We start from the raw sequence: 22,447 nt of genomic DNA on the forward strand, positions 1-22,447 counted from the left end.
AAACAATCAGGAACGATTAGAGAACACGTTCCCTTGTAAGAAGAAAACTGCTACAGTTTGCCAGAGAAAAGGGTGTAAGCATGTAACTTGCAGCTCAAACTATATAAAAATAGAAATAACACATCTATTTTTGAATGTTCCACTTGTTAGCATTTTTGCAGCAGCCCAGTAACTGTTCTTGGCCACTCTGTTTTGCCACTGTGTTTTGTCAGTCAGAAACAGGAAAAAGCCCTTGTAGTCAGGGCAACTTTCTAGCTTACTGGGTTTTTCTCTCAGCATCAATTTATTGTCCCACCCCCCCACCCCCAGTAGCTTCTGTTGGGTTTCCATGTCTTGGGGGTCAAGCATGTTTTGCCACCTAATGCAAGAGGCCATTCTTCATGTGAGAGCCTGGAGAGTCTGTGGAGTTTTACCAGGCTATTCGACCACAAGATACATCACTGCCATCAAGCAATGATCACACAAATACATATATGTCTAATGTGGCATCTCTGGCAGACAACAGAGGAGGTCAGCTTTCTTCTATCTCAATCAGGAGCACTTAAAACAAATTGTAAGACTCCAAACCGTAACAGATCAGTTAATTCACTTGAGCCTCAGACTCTCTTGATCTACATGTCTGACCTACTCACTGGATAAACTTATTGCAAAGTTTAAGCTACATTATATCAGAACAGTTTAGGTGGTGAGCCAGTAAGATCGAGGTGTTTAAGTTTCTGGATGTGAGTTTGCTCGTTGAGCTGGAAGGTTAGTTTTCAGATGTTTCATCACCATTCTAGGTAACATCATCAGTGAGCCTTCGATGAAGCGCTGGTGTTACGTCAAGCTTTCTATTTGTCTGTTTAGGTTTCCTTGGGTTGGTGGTGTCATTTCCTGCGTTGGTGATGTCATTTCCTGTTCTTTTTCTCAGAGGATGGTAGATTGGCTCCAAATCAACGTGTTTGTTGATGGAGTTCCGGTTGGAATGCCATGCTTCTAGGAATTCTCATGCGTGTCTCTGTTTGGCTTGTTCTAGGATGGATGTGTTGCCCCAATCAAAGTGGTGTCCTTCCTCATCTGTATGTAAGGATGTGAGTGATAGTGGGTCATGTCGTTTTGTGGCTTTGAACATCAACTAGCCACAAAACGACATGACCCACTATCACTCGTATCCTTACATACAGATGAGGAAGGACACCACTTTGATTGGGACAACACATCCATCCTAGGACAAGCCAAACAGAGACACGCACGAGAATTCCTAGAAGCATGGCATTCCAACCGGAACTCCATCAACAAACACATTGATTTGGAGCCAATCTACCATCCTCTGAGAAAAAGAACAGGAAATGACATCACCAATGCAGGAAATGACATCACCAACCCGAAGAAACCTAAACAGATAAATAGAAAGCGGGACATAACACCAGCGCTTCATCGGAGGCTCGCTGATAATGTTACCTAGAATGGTGACGAAATGTCTGAAAATGAACCTTCCAGCTCAGTGAGCAAACTCACATCCAGAACCTCAACCTGAGCTACAAATCTTCTCAAAACTCGCTAGTGTTTAAGTTTATTGAAGTTAATGTGGTTGATTCCTAGATCATCCCCTAAAGTGATCTAGCAAGTCTTTCCTTTTTATCAAACTTCTACCGGTGCTTTCAGAAGACTCACAATCACTTTATCAAAGATATTGTGGTTGAGCAAAAAATGCTGAACTAAACAGTAATGGTCATGTACCAAGCAGACAACTTTTAAAGGAAAGTATTGAGAGAAACAGACTTTTCAGTCATTTGGCATAAAACATGATTAAATTTAAAGAGGTTTAGAACAGGGAAAAAGATAAAGTTATGAAGTTGTGGAATTTGCTTCCAAGATTGAAGGAGAAACAATGGGGGAAGGTTTATTCACTGCTTCTCGTTTCTGGTAGTATTAGTTACACTCATTCCTGTAGCTGGACATTACAGTGCATCCTTAACTGGCAGGTGCAGCTTTTACATATTAATGAACTGCACAGCTATCAAGCAATTCCACAGCTTCATAACTTTATCTTTTTCCCTGTTCTAAACCTCTTTAAATTTAATCATGTTTTATATCAAATGGCTGAAAACAGTCTGTTTCTCTCAATACTTTCCTTTAAAAGTTGTCTCCTTGGTACATGACCATTACTGTTTAGTTCAACTTCATAACTGCCAATCATACTAACTTTCAGACTGTCAACTCTTCATCTAAATCTCTCGACTTGACTCAAATCCAGGTCCAGTCTCACTCAATAAACAAACAACAGCAAGGAAGACCTACTGGTTGAGTTGAGTAGTTGCAACTCAGTAAACATCTCTTCATATTTAGATGAAAATAAACCACATATGTAAATTGTCTATAAAATATCTGTATTGTAATAAACTTCATTGAGCTATTACTCTACTAATACCCAAGTGGGATCGATGTAAATCAGAGCGGCAGTTCTACATCATTAAACATTTTGCCCATGCTAGCATTGACGATTAGTTTGGATAGGTGGATGAAGGCAAGGCATATGAAAGAACACGGAACTGAAAGGCAAAAGCAATTTGGACTATTTGATCATGAGAAGGGTAAATGCCAACCCTAAGAGAAGATTTGTTTGCACATTGAAACCACATTTTATTTGATAATGTAATACAACAAGAATATAATTTGAATGTGTTGTGATGGTATCAGTGATAGCCAAGGTTGGAATCTAAACTTATTTCTGCATTTTAGTGGTGGATTTTCAGCAGGGAATTGTCTGTACTGATAAAAATTAAAGCTTGAGATTGCAGAGCCATTCAAATTCATAACACACACTTAGGGATCACATGGCAATGTAATGTGATCACTGTTATGGTTGATGAAATCATTCAAAATCCTTCATAAATCCCCTAGGCATCTTTTATTCTCTGTACCAACATACCTTCGAAATAGTGACTTCTCAGTTCTGTTGGTAATGTTGTTCATTCATGACTCTTGTTCATTATTGTGCATTCTAGATGAAAGGTCAAAGTCACAAGTACAATAATTGAGGGAAATCCATCTTGAGCTTAATAATGATTACTGTTTTAATCAGAGGTCATGGACAATGCAAGTGAAGAAGAAGAGTATAGTAGGATGTGCATGTGCAATTTATAAAGGCCAAGAGAACTATCTGGAGCAAGAATCATACAGTAACTGTGTTTAATAGTGGAGTAACTTCTATGACTGGATTATAATCTTCAATTCCTTTCCATGTATTAATTGATCTGCTTCCACAATGAAAGATATATATGTAACATATTGCAGCCGACTTAATGCATACAGTCTGCACTATTTCCTGGCAATCAGCTCTTGATTAACACTTGATAAACTGGCTGTGGTTACTTCACTATCATTACTTGTTCAGCCTGGACATCATCACAAATCAACAACATGCAATATACTAGCTGTCAGCAAAATGACACAGGCAGTCAGCCAAAAAGACTGGGCCCAATTGAGGAATGGATCAGTAACACAGTAGAGTCCTCATCCAAATTAGGACATATAAAATTGTGAATTGAGAAAAGAATTAAATAAACTTTACAGTGTACTGCTTATTAGTGTTTATGCCTGTGTTAATGTGTCACTACAGAACTCCTCCTCACTTTCTGATTGGTCCACGCTGTCAATGGTGTTTTATCTGTAGTCAGGACCAAACAAATTCCCAACTGAAGGTAGAAAAAGGCCTTGAAAATCCCAGACTCCCTCTCCAATGATTTAGGTTTGCTGTTGATGAATATGGGAGGCATGAGGAGCATGCACATGGATAGGTTGAACAACCAAGGTCTCTTCCCCAGGGTAGGGGAGTCCAGAATTAGAGGTCATATGTTTAAAGTCAGCAGAGAAAGATTTAAAAGTGGCGTAAGGGGCAATGTTTTCACACAGAGGGTGGTGCATGTATGGAATGAGCTGCCAGAAGAAGTGGTGGAGGTTGGTACAATTACAACATTTAAAAGGCATCTAGATAGATATATGAATAGGATGGATTTAGAGGGATATGGGCCAAATGCTGACAAATGGGACTAGATTAATTTGGATATCTGGTCAGCATGGACGAGTTGGACCGAAGAGTCTCTTTCCATGCTGTACATCTCTATAATTCAATCTATGGAGCAATGCAGCCACAACTGTCAATCAAGCTAACTTTCAGACTCCCAAATCTTCAAGTAAATCTCTCGACTTCACTCAAACCCAGGTCCAGTCTCACTCAATAAACACAAACAACAGCAAGGAAGACCTACTGGTTGAGTTGAGTAATTGCAACTCAGTAAACATCTCTTCATATTTAGATGAAAATAAACCACATATGTAAATTGTCTATAAAATATCTGTATTGTAATAAACTTCATTGAGCTATTATTTTGCAGTTAAATCAACAGACAGGTTAAATAACAATTGATAGTCCTTTATTTTAGATATTGTTAATTACATTGGAATAAGCTGATCACTCTTTTTGGTAGGAGAGGACCAAAATTGAATATACAGCATGCTGTGTATTTGAAGAACTGATTACAAAGCTACAACCTTGTTTTGAGGTTTAATCTTGTGGTTTACGATGCTATCTGAGTTCCTCTACCAGGAGTTTTCTAATCACCTTCATTATTTTCTCTTGCAGTTTTATTCTGTAATTCCCTGTTTCCAGTAGGGACTCTCCCTACATGGAAAGTGCGATACTGAGGCCCTGTTACATGTCCTTGGAAATTGTGCACTCCCACAGCTAGCAAAGGGAGGGGTCAATTAGCCCTCCCAAGCTGAGTGCCAGTACAGATGGGGACATAACCTGTCAGCACTTAATGGTGAGGGAGGAGAGACTCTTTCATGTTGGAGTACTGTTGAAAACAGTTCAACAGCTTTAGATACTGTTTCCAACTTCAGTTCTAAATTCTAAACATTAGTAAAATATTCATAAAGTCATAAGACGTAGGAGTAGGCCTTACTAGTCCCTTGAGCCTGCTCTGCCGTTCAGTAAGATCATGGTTAATCAGAGTAAGGCTTTAATTCCACTTGCCTGCCTCCACTATCAATCGAAAGTCTATCCAATTCAACCTTAAATAAATTCAGTGATCCAGCCTCCAATGCTCATTGAGCAAGTAATTTCAAATGCTAAAGACCCTTTGAGAGAAAAATGCCTTCTATTCCTCCATCTTAGATGGAAAACCCACAGATTTTGAAACTTTGAGCCCTAGTTCCAGGTTCTTTTAAGATAGGAAGCAAACTTTCAGCATCTACCCTGTTGAGCTGGTATTATCAATAGGTTTCAACCAGATCACCTTATTCCTCTAGACTCCAATGAGTACAGGCCTAGCCTGCTATATTTTCCTTCAAAAGACAAACCTCTGATTCTAGAAATCAACCAAGTGAACTTTTCAATGCCAGTGAGCAAAACTCTACACAGTATTCGAAATGCGACCTCACCAATTCCCTGTCCCATTGTTGCAAGACGTCTCTACTTTTATACACAATCCCTCTTGCAATAAAGGCCAGCATTCCATTTGCTTTGCTAATTCCTTGCTGGCTTTTCGTGGTTCATGAATGAGGACGTGCCTGTTCTATACAGCAGCGTTCTGCAGTCTGTCTCTGTTTAAACAAATTCTCCTTTTCTGTTCTTTGTTCAAAGTAGACAGTCTTGCTTTAATCCACTTTATACTCCATCTGGCAATATTCTTGCCCATTCACTTACCCAATCTATATATGGTTGCATGATCTTTGTATCGTCCACACAACTTACTTTCCTACCTACCTTCACAGCGTCATCAATACAGTTTACAGTAGTCACTCCCCTCATTTAAGTCATGAAGATAGATTCTAAATAGCTGATCCCTGAAAATAACATATTTTACTTGACTGCTTGTTCCTATTAGTTAACCAATTCTCAATCCATGCTAATGCATCACTAACAACATCATAAACTCTTATCTCGTGTTGCATGCATTTATATTGCACTTAATAAAGTGCTTTATGGAAAGCCAAATACACAACATCCCTGTTATTTATGCTACTTGTTAGATCCTCAAAGGTCACTAAGTAATTTGGCAAACATGATTTCATTGTCATAAACTATATAGATTCTACCTAATGATATTAAGACATTCTAAATGTCTACGGAGTTAAGGAGGAACTTCTTCAGCCAGAGAGTGGTGAATCCTTGGAATTCATTGCCACAGAAGGCTGTGGAGGCCAAGTCATTGAGTACATTTAAGACTGAGATAGATTGGTTCTTGATTATCAAGGGGATCAAGGGTTACGGGAAGAATGGGGCTAAGGAAATTATCAGCCATGATTGAATGGTGCACCAAACTCGATGGGCCGAATGGCCTGATTTCTGCTCATTTAACTTATGGTCTTTAATGCCCTGCTGCTACCTGTTTTAAAATGGATTCTAGCATTTATCCAATGATAGAGAATAGACCTACAGTTTTCCTGCTGTCTTTCTGCCTCCTTTCATGACCAGAGCTGTTGCATTTGTGGTTCAAAAGGGATATAGCTTTGCTAAATTTAACATTTCTTTGCAAAATATAGGCATGCAAAGAAACATGTTAGTTTGAAAGTGGAATGGGGCACAGTTGTCATTAGATTGGGAGGGAATTCCACAGCTTAGTACTAGATGGTTAAAGTCATGCCTATCTGTAGTAAGGCAAAGGGGCTCAAAACTGGACCTGAGTCCAGAACTGGTGGACTGTGGAGTTCTCAGAGGGCTATAAGAGAATACACTAAAAGCAAGTAAAATGCAGTTTGCAACAATGTTGGATTTAGAATCTACTGAACGCTGAGTCTCTAAAGAGATCTGACGTGATTCCTAGAAACATTTAATTTTCATGAGTTCATTAGTTGTGTTTTCTGATATTCTTACATTGGATGTGGATGTCACTGACAAGACCAAGGTTTGTTGCCCGCTTTAATTGGCCCTAAGTAAGTGGCCCATTTCAGAGGCCAATTCAGAGCCAACCACATTGCTATGAGTCGGGAGTCTCATGTGGGGCAGATCAGGTAGAAATAGTAGAATTCCTTCCCTACAGGATATCAATGATCCAGATGGATTTTCACAACCTTCAGTAATAATGATCAAGGTCATCACTGAGGCAAGTTTTATTAATAGAATTTAAATTCCACCAGCTGCCAATGTGGACATTTGAACCCATGACGTCAGAACATTAGCCTGGGTTTTTGAGCTCCTTTAACGGCTTTACTGTTGTACCTTGAAGCTGACTGCATTCTACCTTTTAGGCCAAAGTTAATGATACTTTGAAGGGTTCCCTGAAATGTGAAAATGATGTAATCACAGAGCCCAAATCCCAAATTTTCCATGTTTATTTATGATCTGAAATCTTTTCCAACATATGTCTAGCTTTCAGCTTCAGCATACAAGCAATTTGACAGGTTGATATCAAAAGCCTTCAGTCCTCCTATAAAATATTGACAAGTTGTAACATAGATTGAAACACTGACTGTCACCTTCAAAAAGCTGCGGACATGATATCTATAGGAGGTTTGAAATACTGTCTACTGGCGAGCGGTTACGCATTGCATGCCATTGTGCTTGCTAGGGGATTCCTCAACATTAGCGCAACAGACAGGTGCCAGAGTTCTCTAGACTTAAGTTCATTGTTTGCCTAATGAAATCTTCAACTAGTGCAAATAGTATATCTGTAGGTTTAGATGTTCTCTGTGGCTAGATTTGGAGATTGTTAACCATGATGTTAGACATCTGGCATGCATGAAAATTGTCTGACCAGAAAATTCACTTTGTTCCATCTCTGCAACACTGCAGTTTTGGCATTCTGCCGCTCCACCTTTCTCTCTAATTTCACTGCTTCCTTCTTTCTTTATTTTCTTTTCACATTCTTGTGCTCCAACATGGGCTTTCTTTCTGCCCCTCTTTCTCTCTGTATATATCTCTCAAAGTTATACTGTATGTCGGCCTCCTCTTTCATCTCTCCCATTCATTGCCTTCTCTTACTCTGTGGCGTCTCTTTTCATCCTCATTTTTCCTAAATCATAGAATCCCTACAGTATGGAAGCAGCCATTCAGCCCATTGTGGCTACAATGACTCTCCAAAGAGAATCCTACCCAAGTCCATGCCCCTACGCTGTCCTGTAGCCCTGCGTATCCCATGGCTAATCCACCTAGCCTACACATCCCTGAATAGTATGGGCATTTAGCACAGCCACTCAAATTGACCTGCACATTTTTTGAACTGTTGAAAGAAACTGGAGCACCCAGAGGAGATCCCACACAAACAGAGGGAGAATATGCAAACTCCACACTGACATTTGCCCAAAGGTGGAAATCGAACCCGAGTCTTTGGCACCATGAGGTTGCAGTGCTAACCACCAAGCCGCCATGTTACCTGTGCTTATTGAGTTGTGACAGATACAGCATGAAATGTAGAGTTTGCGTCATAGAAGTAGAATCTTAAGGGTCTTAATGATTCATTTTGAGAGGCTACTCCGTAGTTTTGATAACTGTTCCACTTGTGCATGCTTGACCAAAATTTCATCTAGGGAAATAATAATCAAAATCTTTAACAATGTCATTCAGTTCGATAACGCAATGTTCCACATTTAAGATAACAAACAATTAAACCTCTATACCAGGAGAGGCACCAATAAAGTAAATATTTTGGGGTAAATAATCTAATTATTATTTACATGCACCTGTAAATTAGCTTTTCAAATCCAGCTTTGTTCACAAATTATGAACCAGCATTGTACTGTAATTACGAAAGGTCTGCAACATGTGGTAGAGGTTTCTCTAAGCTTTTAAAAGTTCCTTGACACTATGTAAGTGAATGTACTTTGTAATACAATCTTTTACTATAACCTGCAGCAGGGCTATTCATGGTCCTGCCAGTGTATATCTTGGAAAAACTTGACTGCAATATGACATTTTATAGCTTTTTAAAAATAACTTTGTATTGAATTTGAAAATTATCAGAAGAAAGGTATGAATTTTGTTCCCCTCTCACTCAAAAAAATAGCACTAAGCTGTTGGCCTTTTTCAAATATTGAATTAAGCTTTAGATGTCACACAGAAATTATAATGTTGTTTTGTCACTCAAAAATGTGACTCCGTATGAAGTTTTAAAAACACTAATATGCAGGTCAATAAGTGTTCTGGTTAGCAGGCAGTATACTGGACATAGGAGATAGCAAAATTCTGCACCATTCTGTTCATTTTTCAAGTCATAATGTTTAAATGCCAATGTTTCAACAAGAAAAGAGTCAACACCTCCTTTAACACCAACCCCACCCCGTGCAACCCCCACAACTCTGCATCACCCCTAAGAGGTGTGAATATCTATTGTATTGAATAATTTGCAAACTGAGAAATTTCTGAGGAAACACACAGCACAGAATTACAGTACCTCAGATTTTGGAGTATTTCAAAGGTGTGTTGATTGAGCAGAGGAATCTTGCTTTCTGAGTTTTCATTGAGCTTTTCCACCAGACGGCAAGATCTTCCTTGAAGCAGGAAATGACTGTGCTCTTGCAGTTTTACCATCTGAAAGTTGTATTGCATAGAGGAGGATGTCTTCATGATTGAGCCCAAGCCGAGGATTTGTTCCATGTTGTAAAGGGTGTGTATGGTCCTTGAGCATTCACTCATAAAGGAAATCAGCACTGTACACTCACCAAAAGATGAGGTTAGCACTTTAAAGTCAATTGTGGAGGAAGTCAACATTGTATGGTCACTTTTGAGATCACTCATGTGTTTACAGAATCAGCATTGAATGGTCACCGACTGAAAAGTTTGGTATTAGATGGACGCTGCTCAGATCACCGTTGTATAGTTTCAGTTGAGAAATTGTCTCTGTTCGGGAGATCAATATTGAACGGTTAGCATGAGAGCACATTAGTTATATGCCTAGCCTTAGAGAAAATCGGCATCATTTGGTTAGTGTTTGAGGAAGAGTACCTGAGTAATTTACCTGACTGAAATTTTTCCCTCATTGCCTTTCCTGAAGTTGTTGGGCTCATCAGTGGGATACTGTCACCCTTGCACCAGTCATCCACTCCTAGCCAGGTGCCCAGTAATTACATAAGAGCTTTAACCGTGAGTTACAGCAGTCTATTCAGCCACTACCAGAGGCAATATTAAGCAACATTCTGTCATCATTTGTCATGACTCACTGTAGTTAATGCATGGGCATTACTGTGTCTTAGCCAAAATTGCCTAACCAGACACAGATCAGGGATTAAACCTATGCTGCATATTTTAATAGAATATTGCTGAATAAACTCACGGAGCAATTGGAATAGCTTGACAATACATCTGAAACTATCTGACTCCACAATGGAATGGTATTTTCATTATGACTAACTGTAATCATGCCTCTGTCCATTAATCTTGGAATCTGTACCCTTCTAAACATAGCCATGTGTCTTGCTGATTCGGTGATAGTACACATTGATAGTTCAGTATATTGCATATGGACTACAAGAATAAATTGGAAACCACAATTACCCACACACTGAGAAACTGAGCTTCAATAGGGAGGTATCAGTCAAAAGCCAAATGATTCTCTAATAGGTTAGAGGTCCAAGGTTGCTTCTTTGTACCACCAAAGAACTGCTGTCAGAGCAGAATTACCAATCAGCCAGGGAGGGAATATGGTGTGGGGAAACAGAACAAAGAAGTAAAGGGAACAAAACACCGTTCAATATGAATCATGAATGAATACAAGGTAAGGGTTTCTTTCTGTACTTGTCATTATTCATCTATTTTCCCCATAACTGTTGTAATTAATGAAACCGTTAAGTGACATTCAACTTTGTAATTCACCCATACAAGAATATCCATGGGTGACTGATTATTGAATTGTCAAAACTGACAGACAAGTTTGTAAAGATGTGTGCTACGTGGCATGGTTGTTGTCTGAGTTTAAAACAGAATGCTAAGTATATTGCAGCTTTACAATTGTCAACTAATATTTTATGCTTAAAAAAATTCCACAATTATTTATCCAGCCCAACTTTAATAATATGCCCTTTAGCACTTAATAGGCAATGATGATCTTTGAAGTCAACCCAAAAAATAAACATCTCATTTAATGAAATGTTCACTTGGATTTGAAATTAATTAAATTAGTGAAGCAAAGGAATTGAATACCAACTTGCATGAATCAAATGTTTGTCATTGAAGGAGGGCAAGAGCAGAAAGTAAGTAGTGAAAGAGACATTGGATGGACAGATAAATATGCCAAAAACACTGATTTATTGTTTCAGTGGAGAAATGAACTGAATCATGGAATGTGGTCTTTCAAAAATCCTGGGCTCTAATTAAAAATTATATCTGGCATTGTATATAGCCATAAAACAATCACATTGATGGTATATGCATTACTTACAACTGTGCCTAATAACACCACAAAGTGATTTATACCTTTAAATTACTTTTGGAGTGCAATGACTGTTGTTATGTTGTCAGGTTCTTTTTCTGGCTGTTACTTGGCTGCAGCTGAGATATCCCCAAACTAGTCAGCTTGGGAAATTTTCTGGTCCTATAGTGAATAAGTATTTTCTTTTGAAACACAGAAAATGTCTCATGATTCCAGCCCAGAGCGCAAGAAGCATAAAGTTTCAGTCAGGGTATCTGCTGCCAAGAAATTGCATTCGGAGTTTGTTTAACAAAATGGCACATGCAGCAATTATAGAAGCTTGAAACCAGTTTTAAAACTAGCCAAAAATTTAACACTAGCATGCAGTAGCCAAATATTTTATCAGAATTTGAATGGAAACCAAACCTTAAGCATCTTACAAAAAAAAATGTTCAGCTTTGTCAAACCCCAGTTACTACAAATTCTTAAATAATCATTTAAAACGAAACATATGTAGGAAGAAAAATCCTTTGTATAGCTTTTTTTCAGATGCCACATATATTGCAACAGCATTTGTAACACTTGGATCAGGTTATATGAGCATTTTATTGTAAGTTTCAAAACCAATTAATATCTTTGGCAAATCTCAGCACCTCAGCCCAAAACAGCAAGTTTTCAAAATAATTAGGAAATTCTTATATTAACTTTCTTTCAAATGGAACGAGCACGGGGGTTTTTGACAGAGTGAATAGGGATAAACTGATTCCACTACCAGAAAGGTCGATAACCAGAGGGAAATGGATCAGAGGAGAAGATGAAGGCATTATGTTTTCTGCAGCAAATAGTAATGGCCTGGAATGCATCACTCACAAAGATGGTGAGAACAAGTTCATTGAGAATTTTCAAAAGGGAATCGGAAAAATATTTGCAAAGGGGAAATATCTGCAAGCCTATGGGAAAGAGCTAATCTTAGAGCTCTTTCAAACAAACAGCACAAATACAATGGACAAAGTGGCCTCCTTTTGTACTAAGGATTATAGAAATAAGGTTAAAGCAAGTATGTTCTGATAAGAAAGAAGAGGGAATGCAAAGCAGGTTACATTCACACTTCTGAAGAGTAGTTTCTTGCAAGGTACAGCGTTATCTTATCAGCCGAAGGAGAACAGTGTTCAACTTGGGACAGAGGGTTGTTGTGGACAATGAAAATGTCAGAGAGCAACCCTGCTAGCATCACCACCCACACCCCACGCCTGTCCCTTTCTTCTGTTCAAATAGCCACAGGTAGCACAAATAGAAAATTAGTCTCCTCAGGAAGAATGATAACTCAGCCTGCACATCGTGTTAACTTCAAAGCAGGTTCAGGTCAGAATTATAAAGCAGCTCAATTAGAGTTAGGTTTATTGTCACACGTACCCATAGGAGTACAGTGAAAACTTTACATGTCACCAATTATGGCATCATCTTTAGGTAGGACGGTACTTTGTTACTGAAATTGTAGGTACAAAGCAGAAAAATGAAGAAACAAGGTTAAAAAGTTAAACACTTACAGTCCTTCTTTTCTGAAAACAGAAAAACAATGAAACACAGTTAACAGTTCAACACCACGGCATGGTGGCTTAGCGGTTAGCACTGCAGCCTCACAGCTCCAGGGACCCGGGTTCGATTCCAGCCTCGGGCACCTGTCTGTGTGGAGTTTGCACATTCTCCCCGTGTCTGCGTGGGTTTCCTCCGGGTGCTCCGGTTTCCTCCAACAGTCCAAAGATGTGCAGGCTAGGTAGATCGGCCATGCTAAATTACCCATAGTGTTCAGGGGTGTGTGGGTTACAGGGCGGCTGGGCCTGGGTGGGATATATCAAGGGGCGGTGTGGACTTGTTGGGCCGAAGGGCCTGTTTCCACACTGTAGGGGATCTAATCTAATCATACCAAAGAATGGAGGTCCCTGTCTATATATAAGACCGCAACCCATAAGCTCCTGGCCATGCTGGGCTCACACTCCGCACAGGGTTCCGTCCCCTCTGTTTCCAGCTCGGCCTTGTGCCTGCTACTGCCCCAGGCTGCCTCCTCCACCCTTCACCTCAAAGCTGCACATTCCTGCGCTCTCATCCACATCCCCCCCATACCCCCTCAGGGCTGCACATTCCCGCAGTCTCACCCACTCCCCCATCCCACCTCAGGGTTGCACATTCCCACTGTCTCAACCCTCACCACCCCTCCCCAACCTCAGGGCTGTACATTCCCACTCTCATCACCCCACACACCCCACTCCACCCCACCCCATCCCAGAGCTGCACATCCCCACCGTCTTAACTCCCAGTCCTCTCAACTCCCCAACCCAGGGCTGCACATTCCCACTCTCTCTCCCCCCCACCTCGGGGCTGCACATTCCCGCTCTCTCACCCCCCCCCCCCCCCACCTCAGGGCTGCACATTCCCGCTCTCTCACACCCCCCACCTCGGGGCTGCACATTTCCGCTCTCTCACAGCCACTTGAGACGACTTTGGGGACCTGTCTTGTTGCCATGTTCGGCTTGCCGTCCCCACGCTGGCCTGATCTCCTCCGCACTGCATAAACTCGCACCTCACACAGGGTAAGTAGATTAAACCAAGGAAAAAAAACGCATTGAAAGAAGAAGAAGAAAAAGAGTAGAAGCGGATGGAGCAGATGAGCTCCGAGCAGAAGACCACACGCTGTGCTGCCCCTCTGCCGCCATCTTGAGGGTATTGATAGCAATCTCATCATCGAGTGTGAAGGTTGTGGGTCAAGTTCCACTCCAGAACTTGAGTAATCATGGCTGACACTGGCACAGTATACTGAAGGTGCCAGTGCTGCATTTTCTAAGTGAAATATTGGAGGTACCATCTTTTGGATGAAACATTAAGTCACAAGATTCTTGATCTGTCCTGAGTGGGCATTAAACATCCCATGACATGATTCAGACATATGTTGGGGATTTACTCAGGAAGGCCCAGTTACCACTATTCTTGACCTTGATGACTTTTTAAAAAATGATTTCGACAGTAATTCACCTCATTGCTACTTGCAGGACTTCTAAAGCGTTTATTTGTTGTTGACATTTCAAAAGTAGTTCACTGGCTGTACAGCACCTTGGACACCCTTAAGTCACAAAAAGTGCCAAGGAAATGCAATCTTCCTTTTCATTCTTGGTTACTGTGATATCTCCAAACCATGTGAGAACTGGGCTGTGTGATTTACTGTGAATCACTGCACAAGACGTTATTTTAGTAGATTACTGCTTACCAAGAGAAGGTGTACTTACTTTTTTCTTTGATATAACAAATTGACAGGATGTGGTTGTCAATAAATTTCACAAGGTTGAACTTCTGTCTGAAAACCATGTATTGGAAGTTGTGGTGTGGTAAAAAGTACATGGGTTTCCTGTCTGCACATCTGCATTTGGATTTTAAGTTCCCAGAATCATCAGATTCTTTAGGCAACTGGCCCTTTCCATCAAAGGGTTTTGTGGATAGCGCAGCAGACTACGAGGAGCACAGTTAGGAGGACACAGCTCTGGGAGTACTGGTTATTGATGTAATGTAGCACAGTAGGATCTGAATCCACTGCAGAGCAAATAGAAAAACTGTTTTACTCCCTGTGCTGATTCCTTAAGATCCTATGTACAACCATTCTCAGTTAAGATCCAGTTTGCATTTGTCAAGCTTCCTTTATCACAAAAAGATGATCTTACTTAAGGTACTTAAGATAGTTGTTCTGTGGAGAACAACAATGATCACATATTGTTATAATGGGAGAAATCCTTTTTCAGACTGAGGAGAAGGTCCTTTACTTTGCACCTTGGTGGTCTTGATGCAAGCAAGACTCTGTGAAGGTTGGAAATTGGAAATAAAAACAGATATCACTGGAGAAACTCAGCAAATCTGGCAACAGCTATAGACAGCAAAACAAATTTAATGCTTCAAGTTCAATGACTCTTCTTCGGAACTGGAGTCATTCGATTCAAATGTGTGGCAAAATTGACCAACTATTCCTTTCTTCATTCCTGACAAATTTAGCCATGATGAGACCGTCCTTTATCTCCAAAAATTAATGAAAGAATGGGATGGTGCATGGGGGAAGGGAAGAAGTCAACAAAATGTGTGGAAAGCATTGTCCTCATTCCACAGCCTCCCATTGACAGAATAAAAGGACTTGACTCATTTTCGCCAGCATTTTACATTAGTCCATTACACTTCCTACATTTCACTGCAATTTCCAACGTGGCTAAGGCTTTATCTCCATCCACAACACAGCAGAGAGGAAATGGTGATCAAACACCCTGGAATGGCTCAGAGCAACATTGATGAGAGAAATGCCTTTATATTACACCTATCCCAATCTCAGGACGTAATAAAGCATCTACAGTCAATAAAGTACATGTCAGATGGAGTCACTCCCATAATGTAGAAAATACAGCATCCAGTTTGTGCACAAAGAGCTACAAATAGAATGTGATGAAGACCAGATACTCTATTTTAGATATTGTTTGAGCTATAAGTAGTAGCCAAGACACCAAATATACTCCTGTTCTTAGCTTTGACCAGGGTCATGGGATTTTTTTGCACCCACCTATGAGTACAGAGAAACCTCTGCTTAATGACAAACAATGACACATTTAACAATGCAGCAACGCCTCAATCCTACACTGAAGAGCCATCCAAGAATTTCATTCTCAAGGCACTGAGGTGAGGCTTGAACCCATAGTTTTCTGAATCTGAGGGAATTCTGCTAGACACTGAATTGAGGCTGAAACCAGTTAGAGTAACATAGTCTTAGAGATATACAGCGTGGAAACAAACTCTTCGGTTCAACTCGTCCACGCCGACCAAATATCCTAAACTGATCTAGTCCCATCTGCTAGCGCTTGACCCAAATTCTCTCTAAATTCTTCCTATTCATGTCCCCATCCAAATGCCTTTTAAATGTTGTAACTGTACCAGCCTCCTCCACTTCCTCTGGCAGCTCACTCCATACAAGCACCACCCTCTGTGTGAAAAAATTGCCCCTCAGATCCCTTTTTAACCTTTCTCCTCTCACCTTATACCTATGCCCTCTAGTTTTAGACCCCCCTGCCCTCTGAAAAAACCTTTGCTATTCACCCTATCCATGCCTCTCATGATTTTACAATACTTTACAAGGTCGCCCCTCAGCCTCTGAAGCTCCAAAGAAAATAATCCTTCAGCCAATTGCTCTCTTGAGTATATGTGGTGTCTCTCAGTCAAAGAAGCTAGAGGACAGTGTCAGACAAACATCCCAAAAAGAAAAGGTGAAATCTTTTAACTTTAAAATTGGCTCCGTCCTGCTAGACCTCTATTTACTTAGAACTGCAGCCAATCTCTAATATGAGTCAGTATGCATTAAGCCATGTTAACATTGTAGAACACAAAATAGATTCAGCTCAAAAAATGTTCTAGTATAATTTGTTCAGTTAGAAAATTCCCTTTTAATAGCCATAGCAATCAAAGTATGAGTTTTAGAAACAACTGACCGTAATAGTGTAATAAGAAGTCAACAGTTTCATGCTTCTCAATTAATTAGGACACTTCTATGATCAGTGTTCATTTTGCTTTTCTCTGGAGATGTCTGGATCAATACACTTATCCTCCTTCCAATCCACACTCATGCACTCACCTTCAAATCAACCAGCAAGTTGCACATTTAAGGCAACGCAGCAACTACTTGTTGGAAACTATTTGAGGCAGGTTGTTTTTTTTTCAAACGATTTCTCCACTATAAATCATTCTGATTTTATTTGCTAAGTGAGGAGCTGGAAATTTTTGAACTCCCTAGTGCACGGACTCAATGCTTAGGCTTGATGACTAATCACTATGTGCACAGTTGGGGATTCCAGCCCTAACCTAGATTATAACAATAATTTGGCATATTGATTTCAAATGAAGAACTCCAGAGTCGACCAAAAACGTATTTTCTCCTCAACATATTGGTCACTTGCCACAATGCTCCCTATTCACAGATTCCGTGACCACTGGTTTCATAGCTAAATTGGTCAATGGGATCCTCAATACACTTGCCTATGTTTGATCCTAGTGTTGAGCTTTTGACTCCTGCCTTCTGTCCTCCTTTCCTGAGGTGAAGTTGCTGACCCCTGGAAAAGTGCATTTGAGCAGCTTGGCTGAGAGATTAAACAGACAGATTTTAATAGCAGTCAGGCCCAGGGTTCAATTAAAATGGGCAGTGGTTTGATACAAACATGAAATCACCTCCGATTGAGAGCAAACCATTGTCAGGGAAGTGCAATATTCGAAAGTGACATTTATAATCATGTGGCAGAAACTGAAGAAGTGTTCTTTGCCTTTGGATTGAAGAAATCAAAATTATGTATTGTCTTTAAACTGCCTTCTCTATTGGCAATGAATATTATAGATTCATGTTTGGTGTTTTCTTGCCTATTTTTATAGAGTATGAAATGAACAAGGGATTTCTATTGAAAGGGTTAGCTAGGTGAAAACAGAACTCTGTCTGTGCAAATGGATGAGGTGAACACAAGGTCTGCATAAATAAAAGAAGAGGTATTCAGTGAAGAGAATGAGTTCTTTGAGCATTTTATATTTAATATGACCATTAGCAGTCGTTTGAAAGCTTCAGATAGTAAAATGTTGGCTTTAAAGTGATTATATGATGAGCAGATGGGAAGTTTACTTTGAAAAAAAACTTGTGCCTGCCTTTATTATTTGGACAGAAAAGGGTGACAAAAATTAGTGCCACAGCTTTATCTTCTGAGTTTCATCACTTAAAGCCAGATGCGGTGATTCAACCCTGAAGACTACTTTTGTTAAAACAACTGTTGTGGTAAGCGCTGAATCCTTCTTCTGTATGCATACTTAGTGCTGCTGAAGCGATCATTATGTGTGGCTATGACATTCGGGGCATATTCAGTTGCAAGACGTTGTTATGTTTGGCTTTTCCAAAAATAGAGGTGAGGTTAGTTGCAAGGTTTTCAATAGGTCACTCAGGACATGGATTCTATTGTAGGGAATTCAGTAAGAAGTCCCAAGACCAGTTGGCTATCTTCATGTTGTTAGAACTTGGGTATGGGTGGACGTTTTAGCAGATTGTTGGCATCAGAGCTCTGGAAATACTCTCTGATGAAGAGTCTAGGCCCAAAACGTCAGCTTTTGTGCTCCTGAGATGCCTGTTGTGTTCATCCAGCTTCACACTTTGTTACCTCTGGAAATAACTGTTTGCTTTGGGGGTCAGAAGAAGATGTGCGCTCCTGTTAGACGGGTAGAGTTGGGGTTGAAAACTCACAAGCAGTACTAACTTGATGTAACAGATTAGTTCCTAAGTAAAAAGAAACAGGAGAAGCTCTAGCCTGGTGAAAATAGCTGCCAGTGAAAAGGTGGAATTGTTCTTGTAATGAAGTAATGGTGTGCAATTTCCAGAGTCCAGGGAAGCACAAGTCCAGGAAAGGAGGATAATTGATTAGAATAGTAGTTATCATTAAGGCTGGCATTATGAAGTAGCTCATAAGTGGGAATTTCAGGGCCAAATCAGCAAATGTGAAGAATTATAATTGTTTTTGAAGTTTAATGAGATTTCATGACTCACCATGTCATTATTGCTGGAAGGAATTGCTGATAAATCTATGGAATCTGTCTTGGTCACATTTGCTCTCTGATGTGGACTGGTTGATTGCAGTTTATTAGCCATAGTTACCACATGTTAATTCTGGGTATTAGAATATATTGTTGCACATGTCATGTAGTTTGTGTTGCTGTTCAAATGTTATACACTAGGGTTTATTGTTATTTCTTCAAAAACAAACCATGAAATTTTGTGGCTCTTTTCTCCTAATTAGTCCATTGGATATAACAGCTTAAAGGAAAATGTTACAGGTCAGATTGGAACATAAATGTGATCATAACAGATATCAATGTTACATTTGAATAAAATATGTTTTTAGAACATTCTCCTGTACTGTATGTGGTCAACATTTCTGAGGACTGACTATGGATCAGGCTCTTCCTACCTCCAAGACACAGTAAGAATAATTACATGAATAGATGATCAAAGCACCCCAAACCTAACCAGATATAGCTAAGCCATACAGACAAGGATGCCCTTATATTTTATCTTTGGCTTGCTCAGTGATTCTATGGATGCTTAAGATCTGAAGTAAGATCCTGTGCTAGGGCAGGAAATACAAACTCCTTAGATCATCAATCTCGGTTACTGTAGAAACTGAGGTAAACCATTTGGCCTTTTGACCATGCTCCACCATTCAATAAGATCATTTGGTTGTGGTCTCAGCCCCACCTGTCCTTTCTTCACCTCATGACCCTGAGCTCCATTGTCTATCAAAAATCTAATTCACCCATGAGTAAATTTAAAGACCTAGCTTCCCATTACTTTCTAGGGAAAAGAATACAACACTCAAATGACATAAAAGGGAGACCTCTTATTCTAAAATATGCCCCCTAGTTTTATTCACACCCCCCCCCACTAAAGGAAGGATCCTCCTAGAATCCACTCCAGCCAGTCCACTCAAGATCTTATATATTTCACTAAGATCAACAGCCTGTAGTGATTGTAGCAAGGTCAGTCAGTTCGGCTTCGTCGAATACGTGTTCTTCAATAGGGGTTGTTCATCTGGTTCAATCAGGGAGTCCTGGCTGACAGCTAAAAGGAAGAGTGTCAGGCATCCTAACAGTCTGACAGCTGGCTCTGGAGGAACTGGACCAGTGCCAAGGACTTTCCACATAAAGGATGATTTGGTCACAGAAGACCAGCCTCTGTGGAGTTATTTCGCTCTCATTCTGCTAAACACTAATGGATACAGGCCTAACCAACTAAACCTCTTCTCATTAGACAAAAAGCCTCTTAGGAATAGATGTTACAGGAATGCATTTATGTCATTTGACTGTGACACTTCCTTCTGTTGAACAATCTGGCAACAATCACCTTGAAATCCTATCCGTAAGGAATGTCCATTTAGATAGGCTGTAACCCATGGAGTCTTCAAGGGAGACGTGTGGAGGGGGGGGAGGGGGAGTGAGGAGAAAAACGTGTACAGTAAAAACAACATAGACTACAGAGGTTCAAGAAGGAAGCTCGCAGCCATCTTTTCAAGAGCAACTAGGGACGGGCAATGTATGTCACACCTATGCCCCATGAGTCAGTTTAAAATAAAACAATCAGGCAAGAATCAAGCCATCAGCATGACACTCACTTCTTATCAGACTGCTGGCTGTTGCAATGCAGAGAAAGTGTAAAACAAATGTCAATGGGATAGGATGGACAAAATCTTTCTCATTCACTCATATTATTACCAACAGATCAGTAGGCCAGCCTGCACCGAAAGATTCAAACTCTTGAGGAGACCCACAGCGCAAAGAATTCACAAACTAAAGAATGGAAATGGGGTTTCAGTGGATTACTCCCATTAATGAGCTTGTACCAATAACACTATAGGTTGAGCTACCTGCTTCAGTGCTACCATGTTCATGACTGCTCCACAGTTTGAATTCCCAGGGAATGTCCCTACATGTAACTGCTGAGTCTCTAGTGGAGAGTAAAGATCTTACTAATGAAAATAAAGAAAATGTCGTGAGATTACTCAGTATATAGACATTTCTGAGGGTTCCAACACAGTCAGAAAATACTGGAAATACACAGCAAATCCAACGATGCTCATCCAGCTGTTTTAAAGGTGCTGAAGGGCACACACTATATTCTTAATATGTGGCGCCTTTTCTTCCAGGTTGCTGTAATCTGCAGCTTCATGTTGCAGAACTGTGAAACAGCCTGTCTCTCTACTGAGTCATTAAGATGGTTCAAATTTTGAATTTTATTCTTTTACAGATTGTTGACGAGCTGGGAAATGTAAAATTCTGCATTGATGCAAGTCAGGCTGGAAGTGGAAACTGGCTTAAGTACATCCGATCGGCACGCTCCTATCATCAGCAAAATTTAATAGCATGTCAGATTAATGATCAGGTGAGTAACCATTGCCAGAATCTTGAGATAGAGCAGAATCCTTCTCACAGAAACCTGGGAATGAAAATAATTGTATTTGTATAAATATGAACTAACAACATGAATACTAACTGGCATCAAGTGCCACAAATAGCAATTACAAGGATTAAGTTACTGCTGGATAGTACAAAATATGAATATTGCTGAAAAGAGAAAGCTGTTAATGATTTTTTTGGCTTCCATTTATCAGGATGAACACAAGAATGTCAAATTTCAAATGATCACAACAATTTATACTACAAGAAGAAAGGGTGCTGATTTGTTGGCAAGTTGTCTATGATTGGCCAAGTTGGTGCCATGGAGAAAGCAACACAGGGAATGATAGGTTTCCCAAGCTCCTGGCTTGAACATATTCTGTTTGTTTGCAGAGAATGAATTTCTGCACATGAATGTACGTAGCCCATTGCAACATAAATGAGCCAAGTCACTTGATGGATGATCTTAAATTGGCTGTTAGTGTAGCGACAAGCATACACAGGATTGTTATGTGTGGCTCAATAACAGCAGCATTTCTAAAAGTAGACTTTCTTTTGGGTTTAGCAAGCAGGCGTAATTGATTATTGTCAGTCATTTGTTCGAAACAACTGAAGAGACATGCTGTTTGATTGTTCCACTAACGATTGAGACATCCAGCCTATGTACCTTTCATCACACTGGCATTGAAATTCATTAAAAGAAATTGTTAATTTTGTGATAGGCAGGATGTCTTTTTTGAACAGATGGCAGCATCTGTGAGTGGAAACTACAATTCATGTAGTTTTGCCAGTTCTACACCTTCACTAGATTTAGTTTCCATTCAAGCCAACAAAGATCAATATTAGGCAAGGTGTAAAACCAGTGACTTTCCCGCCAAAAAGTTAGCATTGTATAATCCTATTTTTAAACAGAATTGAAGATCCTAAAGGACGTCAGCTGGGATTGTGGTGGTACATTAGGGCATCAGGTTTCTACATGGTTGACATCACATTTCTCTATCTAGGCAGACTTCCTAGACAGGAGTTATATGCAGGACAGCAGCTCATAGAACAGTTTGCAAAACATAATGTGGAGGAATACCAGTCACTGTAAACAAAGAAACAGGTGTAAAACTCAAGATGTCCTTTGCTTT

At 40.0% G+C, this 22,447-nt stretch overlaps 1 protein-coding gene across 3 annotated transcripts in view; it reads left to right on the plus strand.

Annotated features, from left to right (window-relative positions):
• The window catches only part of prdm16 (PR domain containing 16), a 667,238-nt gene that overhangs the window by 508,487 nt on the left and 136,304 nt on the right, over window positions 1-22,447 (plus strand). For all 3 annotated transcript variants that reach the window (XM_048561011.2, XM_059638054.1, XM_048561012.2), the window contains exon 3: window positions 21,166-21,300. In XM_048561011.2, the coding sequence (XP_048416968.1) occupies window positions 21,166-21,300 (135 nt within the window). The remainder of the gene's footprint in view (window positions 1-21,165; window positions 21,301-22,447) is intronic.

Source organism: Stegostoma tigrinum, chromosome 28 (assembly GCF_030684315.1).
Source record: "Stegostoma tigrinum isolate sSteTig4 chromosome 28, sSteTig4.hap1, whole genome shotgun sequence".
In the NCBI taxonomy this organism is placed as follows: domain Eukaryota; kingdom Metazoa; phylum Chordata; class Chondrichthyes; order Orectolobiformes; family Stegostomatidae; genus Stegostoma; species Stegostoma tigrinum.